The sequence below is a fragment of the Hemitrygon akajei genome, chromosome 12, assembly GCF_048418815.1.
Source record: "Hemitrygon akajei chromosome 12, sHemAka1.3, whole genome shotgun sequence".
In the NCBI taxonomy this organism is placed as follows: Eukaryota; Metazoa; Chordata; class Chondrichthyes; order Myliobatiformes; family Dasyatidae; genus Hemitrygon; species Hemitrygon akajei.
Genome location: NC_133135.1, coordinates 106,031,588 through 106,042,213, shown reverse-complemented (window position 1 = coordinate 106,042,213; position 10,626 = coordinate 106,031,588). Strand labels below are relative to the sequence as shown.

The following is a 10,626-nucleotide window of genomic DNA, read 5'->3' as shown; positions in this document are numbered from 1 at the left end:
AGACCACCCCCCCCCCCCACCCCCGCCACAGGACGTTGATGCAGCCAGTTAGAATGCTCTCCACGGTACATCTGAAGAAATTTGCGAGTTTCTTTGTTGACATATCAAATCTGCTCAAACTCCTTTTGAAATATATCCGCTGTCGTGCCTTCTTTGTATCTGCGTCGATATGTTGGGACCAGGTTAGATCCTCAGAGATGTTGACACCCAGGAACTTGAAACTGCTCACTCTCTCCCCTCGAAGGGGACTGGTCTGTGTTCCCTCGTCTTATGCTTTCTGTATTTCATCTGATTCCAGGTTGCTTTCCTCGCCACTGCCCTCTCTCCTGTCAGTCCTGGAGAGAATAAGGTGGTTACATAGGCCAGTACAACACAGCAACAGGCCCTTTGGCCCAGCTTTTCCATGCTGTACGTGATGCCCAATAATTCTGCCTGTGCGAGATCCATACTCGTGTGGTCAGTAAAGGCCTCTTGAAGCTGTGGGACTTGGCCAAGTCGCTGGGTGCATCTAAGGCCGAGGGTGATAGGTTGTTCAGAGCGTGAGGGGATACGGGGAGAAGGCAGGAGATTGGGACTGATTGGGAAATGGATCAGCCATGATGAACTGGTGCAGCAGACTTGATGGGCCAAATGGCCGAATTCTACTCCTATGTCTTATGGTTGCTTATGCATCCAGTTTCCCACCCACTCTTGTAGCATGCTTTGTGGGGAAAAATCCCTTTAAACATTCCCCCTCTCCCCTTAAATCAATGACTTGTAGTTTGACATTCTTACAATGGAGAAAAAACTTCTGTTTAACTACCCTCTCTATGTCTCTCATAATTTTTGTACACTTCTACCTACCCTCAGCCTCTGACGCCTCAGAGAAAACAACCCATGTTTGTCCAACCTTTCCTTCTGGTAGAGTCATAGAGACATAGTAAGCTACAGTCATGAAACATATTGAATGGTGAAAGGCCCTGACAGTGTTTTTGGAGAGGATGGCTCCTATGATGGGGGAATCTAAGACCAGAGGACACAGCCTCAGAATAGAGGGGTGTCCTTTTAGAATGGAGATGAGGAGGAATTTCTTTAGCCAAAGATTGGTGAATCTGTGGAATTCTTTGCCACAGGCAGCTGTGGAGGCCAAGTCGTTATGTATATTTAAGGCAGAGAGTGAGATATTCTTAATTGGTCAGGGCATGAAGGGATACAGGAAGAGGGCGAGAGACTGGGGCTGAGAGGAAATTTGGACCAGCCATGATGGCTGATGGCAGAACAGACTCAATTGGCCAAATGGGCTAATTCTGTCCCAGATCTTATGGTCTTAAGGTCTAAAACCTTTGTACATTTTGTGAATTTCAAATATTTTAACAAACTGTTTTTTGTCCATTTTTGTTCAAGCAGTATGTAATTTCTCAAATTATTATGCTGGCACGAAAATCTCCCGCAGTCGGAGATTGTCCAGCAGCTGAGTTGTGTGATTCTCAAATCAGTGTGATCTTATGAATCCCAGCTGGTCAGGCTGCATTTCTGGCGAGGGATAAACAGTCAACTTGAAGGATCTTGGTTTGAAACATGGACTGTTTATTCCCCTCCATAGATGCAGCTGCTTGACTTGCTGAGTTCCTCCAGCACATGGATTTCCAGTATCTACAGAATCACTTGGGTTTACAACACATCCCGTGTTGAGAATTTCTACAATACATTATATCCACAAATAGTCTGATCAACCTTCAAAGAGTGGTGGTAGCTCTGATCTCCAGCCCTCTTGCAAATAACAGCTAGAATTTGCAGCTTTAAAGTACATCAGTCTTAGCACCTTCCCAGTCTCAGGATGTCTTGGATATGGCAAAGTTATTTCCCATGGTAGGGGAGTCTAGGACAAAAGGGCACGACTTCAGGATTGAAGGACGTCCATTTAGAACCGACACTGGAGAGGGTTCAGAGAATGATTCACGAGAATGATTCCAGGAATGAAAAGGTTACCGTATAAGTAACATCTGGCAGCTCTTGGGCTGTATTCCCTGGAGTTCAGGAGAATGAGGGGGATCTCATAGAAACATTTCAAATGTCAAAAGACCTAAACAGATTAGATATGGCAAAGTTATTTCCCATGGTAGGGGAGTCTAGGACAAGAGGGCATGACTTCAGGATTGAAGGACAACCATTTAGAACAGAAATGCTCAGAAATTACTTTAGTCAGAGGGTGATAAATCTGTGGAATTTGTTGCCACGAGTGGCTGTGGAGGCCAATCATTGGGTGCATTTAAGGCAGAGATAGATAGGTTGTTGATCAGCCAAGGCATCAAAGGGTATAGCGTGAAGGCAGGGGAGTGGGGTTGACTGGAAGAATTGGATCAGCCCATGATGGAATGGCAGAGCAGACTCGATGGGCTGAATAGCCTACTTCTGCTCCTATTTCTTAGGGTCTATGTCTTATGATTTATGATGGCCAATGTGCCAAAAGCTCTCTTTACAACCTTATCTACCTGCGATGCCACTTTCAATGAATTATGGACCTGAATTCCCCAATCCCTCTGTTCTACCACACTCCTCACTGCCCTACCACTCACTGTGTAAGACGTGCTCTGGTTGGTCCTATCAAAGTGCAACACCTCATACTTGTCTCCATTGAATTCCATGTGACCACTAAAGAGCCCCTTGAAAGCCACTATTGTATTCATTCTCACCAGCGTGTTACAGGCACTTGGCATGCTCTGTGTGGGAAAAAAATCTTTAAACCTCCACCCCTCACCTCAAATCTATACCTTCTTGTATTTGATACTTCTACGAAGGAAAAAAGATTTTGATTAACTGTCCTCTCATAATCTCGTAAACTTCTGTCTCCTCTCAGCCTCTGACACTTCAGAGACAACAGCCCTTGTTGTCTAAACTTTCTCTGTGGCTCACACTCTCTAATCCAGGTAGCACCCTGGTGAACCTCTTCTGCCCCTAGGGGCAACATGGTATCGTTGAGGTCAGCTTTATAACACCAGCGATCAGAGATTCGGGTTCAATTTTATTTTATTTCGAGATACAGCACAGTAACAAGCCACTCGCGCCCATCGCACCCTCGTGACTAATCAACCTCCGGACTTGTACGCCTTTGGACTGTTGAGGAAACCAGAGCACCTGGAGGACACCCTCGTGGTCACGAGGAGAACATACAGAACTCCTTGCTCGCAGACAGCAGCGGAATTGAACCCGGCTCGTTGGAGCTATAACATCGTTATGCTAACCACGACACTTCCCTGCCCGCCTACCGCTGCCGCTGTCTGTCAGCGCTCCCCGTGACTGCGTGGGTTTCTTATAGGTGCCCCAGTTTCCTCACACATTCCAAACACAAAACGTTCGGGTTAGGGTTGGTGAGTTATGGGCATGCTGTGTTGGAGCCAGAAACAGCGACACTTGCAGGCTGCCACCAGCAAGTTCTCAGTCAGTGCTGCTCGTTGGCACAAATGACACATTTCACTGTACGTTTTGATGTACACGTGACAAGTAAAGCTAGTTTCTTTCATCTTTACTCTCACTTTCTCCAAAGGCTGCACATTGTCCCTGTAACGGGGCGAGCCGAACTGAACACAATACTTCCAATGTAGCCCAAACCTACATTTGATACATATACGTCAAGTCTCCCTGACTCCTAATCAATATCCCAGTTATCCTATCACACGCAGAAAAATAAATTAGGTCCAGATCTTTTGGATTTTATAGGAGGAGGCCTACTCTCAGTGAAGCACAGATCCTGAAGAAACATGGCGGGGCAGACGGTGAGATGGTTCCACCATCGGGAGAGTCTTGGACAACGGATGAAATTACAAGGTCAGAAGGGAGGATTAAAATCTGGGGTCACAAAGCACCAAACTCAAAAGTATTATCTTATTATGCACATGCTATGGTATACCTGGGTGGCGGGGTGGAAATGCGTCTCTACCAAGGGAGGTGTGAGGCGCTCCTCCCCTCTGTTAGCCTGCAGGTCACCCTTGGGCAAGGTGTGGCATCAGTTTAGACCCCCCGACCAGGGTCACCTGAAGCCATGGGAGCAGGTGGTGGACGGTCGTACGAGCAGCCGGTGCAGATCACAAGTCCTGGTTATGTGACCACTGACGCCAGGCAGACAGTCTCAGAAGAGTATTGATAATGGCTGGGGGGGCATCACCTGTCTTGTTAAAAACACTGGCTAGAAGAGGACAATGGCAAACCATGTTGGTAGAAAAATTTGCCAAGAGCAATAAAGCTCATGCAAAGACCATGATTGCCCTCGTCATACGACACGGCATGTGATGATGATGATGAATTTTTCAGTCTGCCAAGATGAAGAGGCTGCAGGGGCTCATCTACAAAATGCACTGCTGTTTTCCCTTACAATTGTAGCAGCATCTCCCAAAGCTGCAACCTCTCCTAATGAAGAGACATGGGAACATCACGCAGCAATTCAACAATGAATGACTATATACTTCCTTGAGATTCATTCCCTTGAGGACATTTACAGAAAAATAAAGAAATAATGAAAATCTATAAAGACTGACAAACACTGTGCAGAAGAAGAGAAATAGTGCAAATAAATGAATGAATAAATAAATCGATAGATAATGCTGAGAACGGGAGTTGTCAAGTCCTTGAAAGCATATCTGTAGGTTGTGAAATCAGTTCAGAGGTGAGGTGAGTGAAGTTATCCATGCCAGTTCAGGAGCCTGATGGTTGTGGGGTAATAACTGTTCCTGAACCTGGTGGTGTGGGACCTGAGGCTCATTGTGGTGAGTGAAGTTATGCACACTGGTTCAGGAGCCTGATGGTTGTGGGGTAATAACTGTTCCTGAACCTGGTGGTGTGGGACCTGAGGCTCATTGTGGTGAGTGAAGTTATCCACGCTGGTTCAGGAGCCTGATGGTTGTGGGGTAATAACTGTTCCTGAACCTGGTGGTGTGGGACCTGAGGCTCATTGTGGTGAGTGAAGTTATCCACACTGGTTCAGGAGCCTGATGGTTGAGGGGTAATAACTGTTCCTGAACCTGGTGGTGTGGGACCTGAGGCTTCTGTGTCTCCTGCCTGATGGTAGTAGTGAGAAGAGAGCGTGGTCTGGATGGTGGAGAGCCCTTGATGATGGATGCTGCTTTCTTGTGGCTCATTGCAGGTGTGCTCAATGGTGGGGAGGGATTTTCCTGGGACGGACTGGGCTGCATTCACCGATTTCTATAGTCTTTCCCGTTTCCTGACATCGGTGGTTCCATACCAGGCTGGGATGAAACCAGTCAGGATACCCTCCACTGTGCACCTATAGAAGTTTGTCAAAGTTTTAGGTGACACACCTAAAGGGTGCTGGTTCTCTGGGCCTCTCCCTGTGAGCCCCAGGGTGCTCCTGTTCCTTCCCACATCCCATTGAAGAGCGACTTGCCTCTGTAAGTTTCCCCAGGTGTGTGTGGGTGAGAGGTGGAATCTGGAAATGTGGGGGAAGTGCAATGGGATTGGTGCAAGTGGGTGGTTGGTGGCTAGTATGGGAGGTGGGCCAAAGGGCCTGTTTCTGCGCTGACTGACTGCTCTTTGTAAAACTGGGCACAGATCTCCTCATCCTGCCCCTCATTCTCTTCCCCTCCGGCTGCCCTCTTTCTCTCCCATTCTTCCTGCTAAAACCACCCACAGGGCCCTACCCCCTCTCCACTTATCACTCTCATCAGGAGAAGTCAGAGCGCCTCTCCTGGAGGAGCCCGAGACCCTGAGCTGAACCAAAACTCCCACACCCACTCCCCATGCCTGCAGACTAGGAGTGATCAGAGGTAGAGTGGAAGGGCAGTGGTCAGAGTCAAGGTCGGTGGGTCAAGGGCAGATAGCCAACACAAGAACAGAACACTTAAGCTGATCTGAAATTTGACAGAAACACGTTTGGATTTGATTTCTTGCTCCAATGCCCATAACGGACACATGGTCGGGCGAGGAGGACTTCGCCTCATAGCCTTCAGATTACGTTCTGGTTGGTGCTGGCGGGCGCCGCTCTCCGGGCCGAATTGTTGGCTTGGTTGACCTCGTTCCTCTGCTCTGTCTCTTGGTAGCCCCTCCTCATCGTTGTTGTCAGGTAATCGAACAAATTCTGTATGCAAAGAAGCAGCGATTAGACCACAGTCAGGGAGGAATTCACCCCTCCAGTCCCACCCTCTTCCCCCCAATACCCCTCTATAACCCATTTCCCCATCCCACCCACTCTAGAGTCTGTGGTGAGGAAGGAAAATGCGATGTTAACATTCATTTCGAGAGGACTAGAATTTAAAAGCAAGGATGTAATGTTGAGGCTTTATAAGGCACTGGTGAGGCCTCACGGAGTATTGTGAGCAGATTTGGGCCTCTTATCTTAGAAAGGATGTGCTGAAACTGGAGAAAATTCAAAGGAGATTGACAAAAATCATTACAGGTTTGATCGGCTTGTCATATGAAGAGCGTTTGATGGCTCTGGGCCTGAATTCACTAGAATTCAGAAGAAGGAGGGGTGACCTCATTGGTAAAAGGCCCTGACAGAATGCACGTGCGGAGGATTTAGACTCTCTAAAGTGGAAGAGTCTAAACCAGAGGAAACAGCCTCTGAATAGAGGATTGTCCTTTTAATATAGTGATGAGGAAGAATTTCTTTAGCCAGAAAGTGGTGAAATTTGTGGAATTCATTGCCACAGGCAGCTATGGAGGCCAAGTCATTGGATACATTTAAGGCAGAGGTTGATAGATTCTGGATTGGTTGGAGCAGGAAGGGGTACAGGAGTGGAAGGGGCAGGAGCTTGGGGCTGAGAGGGAAAATGGATCAGTCATGATGAAATGGTGGAGCAGACTCAATGGGCCAAAAGGCCTAATTCCGCTCCTATATCTCCACAAGGACCTGGACCTATTGCAATTTGCCTATTGCCACAATAGGTCAATGGCAGACACAATCTCAATGGCTCTCCACACGGTTTTAGACCACCTAGACAACACAAACACCCATGTCAGGATGCTGTTCATCGACTATAGCTCAGCATTTAATACCATCATTCCAACAATCCTGATTGAGAAGTTGCAGAACCCGGGCCTCTGTACCTCCCTCTGCAATTGGATCCTCGACTTCCTAACCGGAAGACCACAGTCTGTGCAGATTGGTGATAACATCTCCTCTCGCTGACAATCAACACTGGTGCACCTCAGGGGTGTGTGCCTAGCCCATTGCTCTACTCTCTCTATACCCATGACTGTGTGGCTAGGCATAGCTCAAATGCCATCTATAAATTTGCTGATGATACAGCCATTGTTGGTAGAATCTCAGGTGGTGACGAGAGGGAGTACAGGAGTGAGATATGCCAACTAGTGGAATGGTGCCACAGTAACAACCTGGCACTCAATGTCAGTAAGATGGAAGAGCTGATTGTAGACTTCAGGAAGGGTAAGATGAAGGAACACATACCAATCCTCATAGAGGGATCAGAAGTGGAGAGAGTGAGCAGCTTCAAGTTCCTGGGTGTCAAGCTCTCTGAGGATTTAACCAGGTCCCAACGAATCAATGCAGTTATAAAGAAGGCAAGACATTGACTATACTTCATTAAGAGTTTGAAGAGTATGTCAACAAGTACACTCAAAAACTTTTACAGATATACCACGGAGAGCATTCTGATATGCTGCATCACTGTCTGGTATGGGAGGAGGGCTATTGCCCGTAAGAAGCTGCAGAGGGTTGTATAGCCTACAAAGTACCCAGGATATCTTCAGGGAGCGGTGTCTCGGGAAGGCAGCGTCCATTATTAAGGACCTCCAGCACCCAGGTCATTCCCTTTTCTGTAGGAGGTACAGAAGCCTGAAGGCACACACTCAGCGATTCAGGAACAGCTTCTTCCCCTCTGCCATTCAATTCCTAAATGGATATTGAACCTGTGAACACAATCTCATTTGTCTAATAATATATTATTTCTGCTTTTGCACGATTTTAATCTATTCAGTATACGTATACTGTAATTGATGTACTCATTTATTAATTATTATTTTATTATTTTTCTTCTTCCATTTTATGTATTGCATTGAACTGCTGCTGTTAAAGTTAACAAATTTCACGACACATGCCTGTGATAAGAAACCTGATTCTGATTTTGATCTTACGGTCTATCCCTCCCCCCACCTCCTCTGCAGTAGCTACACCTTCCCCAACACCCTCCATGGACTTTGTCCACTTCGGGAAAGGACCCCCTGCCACCCCATTAATTCAAAACCCCTTCCCAATGGGAAGAAGGTGCAACAGGTTGAGAACAAGGGTAACTTCTACCCTGCTGTTGTCAAGCTCTTGAACAGATCTCCCTCTGCGCGTACAAGGTTCCTCCGAAAGTGCACCAAGTACCTGGGCGTTCACATCATGGACGACCTCGCCTGGTCCTGGTCCCTCAAAATCATCTCCCTGAACAAGAGGAGCAGCATTGCCTTCACTTCCTGAGGAGATTGGGCAAGGTTCCCCCACTCCATCTTGACTGCATCTTACAGGAGCACCACTGAGAGCGTCCTGACAAGTTGCATCTCCACCTGGTCTGGGGGTGGAAAAGCATCGGACAGGAAGTCCCTACAAAGGACTGTGAGAACGGCTCAGAGGATCATAAGGGTCTCCCCACCGTCCATCAGGGACATTTATCAGGAGCGCTGCGTATTATCAAGGATGCCGCCCACCCATGCAGCATCCTCGTTGACTTTCTACCACCAGGCAGGAGACTCCGATGCATAAAGACAAGAACGGTCGGGATGGGAAACAGCTTCTCCCTCAGGCCGTTGGGCTCCTGAACTCCCTGCCTCATCAAGTTCGAAGTGTCACTGGATAATTTGTACTTTACCATATAATGTTTATTTTATGTACTTTACTTTGTTTATTTATGTGTAATTCATCAGTAGATGTAATTCTTACTTTCCTAAGTTGATAGTGATAGGCATCTGTTAGTCTCGAGAGACTATGGATCTGCACCTGGAGTTTCCAGGGCGCAGGCCTGGGCAGGGTTGTATGGGAGACCGGCAGTTGCCCAAGCTGCAGGCCTTCCCCTCTCCACGCCACCGATGTTGTCCAAGGGAAGGGCACTAGGACCCAAGCAGCTTGGCACCGGTGACGTCGCAGAGCAATGTGTTGTTAAGTGCCTTGCTCAAGGACACAACGCGCTACCTCAGCTGAGGCTCGAACCAGTGACCTTCAGATCACTGGACCGATGCCTTATCCACTAGGCCATGCGCCAACACAACTTTCCTACTTATTTCCTAAGTAATTGTGTGTTATAATGTGTACTACTGTGCTTTACGCCCTGGTTCGGAGAAACGTTGTCTTGTTTGATGGTTTACATGTATATAGTTAAATGACAATAAACTTGGCTTGACTTGAGATCACTCATTTGTTAAAAGATAAACTCTTGAATTCAGTCTATCTCACTGGGACACTTGCACCTTATTGTCTGTCTGCACTGCACTTTCACCGGTATCCCTGACAGTATTGTCACGTCATCTGGTTTGGAGGGGCCATTGCAGAGGATTGGAGAAAGCTGCAGAGTGTTGTAAACTTAGTCAGCTCCATCATGGGCACCAGCCTCCCCACCATCTAGGACACCTTCAAAAGGTGATGCCTGAAGAAGGTGACGTCCATTGTTAAGGACCCCATCACCCAGAACATGGCCTCCTCTCATTGCTACCAATACGGAGGAGGTTCAGGAACCTGAAGACGTTCTCTCAATGTGCTAGGAACAGTTTCTTCCCCTCTGACAGCAGATTCCTGAATGGATAATAATCCCATGAATACTACCTCATCAGCTTTGCTTACTTTTTCACTACCTATGTAATTTATATATCCATTTCTTATTTGGGTGGCAGGGTGGAGATACATCTCTACCAAAGGAGGTGTAAAGCACTCCTTCTCTCCGCTAGGCAGCAAGTCACCTTTGGGCAAAATGTAGCACCCGCTTAGCCCCCCCCCCCACCCCCTCAGCCCAATCAGGTTGAAACAGTGGGAGCAGGTGGTGGATGGTCGTACAAGCAGCTGGTGCACATTCAAGTCCCGGTTATGTGGCCACTGACACCAAGCAGGCAATCTCTGAAGGGTATTAATGGGCTGAGGTCACCCGTCTTGTAAGTATACTGCCCAGAAGAAGCCAATGGCAAACCACTTCTCTAGGAAAATTGGACTAGAACAATCATGGTCAAAGACCATGATAGCCCACGTCATATGGCATAGCCCATAATGATGATGTTATTTCTTGTTATAATTTATAGAATATTTTGTGTATTGCACTGTACATTTGCCACAAAATAACTAATTTGATGACATAGTGATGATTCTGATTCTGGTTCTGAGACCGCTGAGTCCCTCCAGCAGACTGTGGGTTCCTCCAGTTTTCAGGATCTGCATTCTCTTGTATCTCCTCTAGAAATATATAATCGTTCTGCCATTGTCGCCGGGTCCAAATCCCGGAACCACCCACCTCCCCACTCCCTAACAGCACTGTGGGAGAATCCTCACCAGGACTGAAGTGGTTCAAGGACCTGGTTCACCCACCAACCCCCCCGCCCACCTTCCCAAGGGAGGGAGGGATGGACTTAGATAGAGTGGATGTGGAGAGGTTGTTTCTCATAGTGGCAGCGTCTAGAACAAGAGGGTATAGCCTCAGAATAGAGGGACGTCCA

General features: G+C 47.4%; 1 protein-coding gene across 1 annotated transcript in view; it reads right to left on the bottom strand.

Annotated features, from left to right (window-relative positions):
- Positions 1-2,988: 2,988 nt before the first annotated feature.
- Positions 2,989-10,626, bottom strand: part of xgb (x globin) — an 85,624-nt gene continuing 77,986 nt past the window's right edge. Inside the window, exon 5 of the mRNA XM_073063782.1 lies at positions 2,989-6,067. Coding sequence (XP_072919883.1) covers positions 5,936-6,067 — 132 coding nt within the window. The 3' untranslated portion in view covers positions 2,989-5,935. The remainder of the gene's footprint in view (positions 6,068-10,626) is intronic.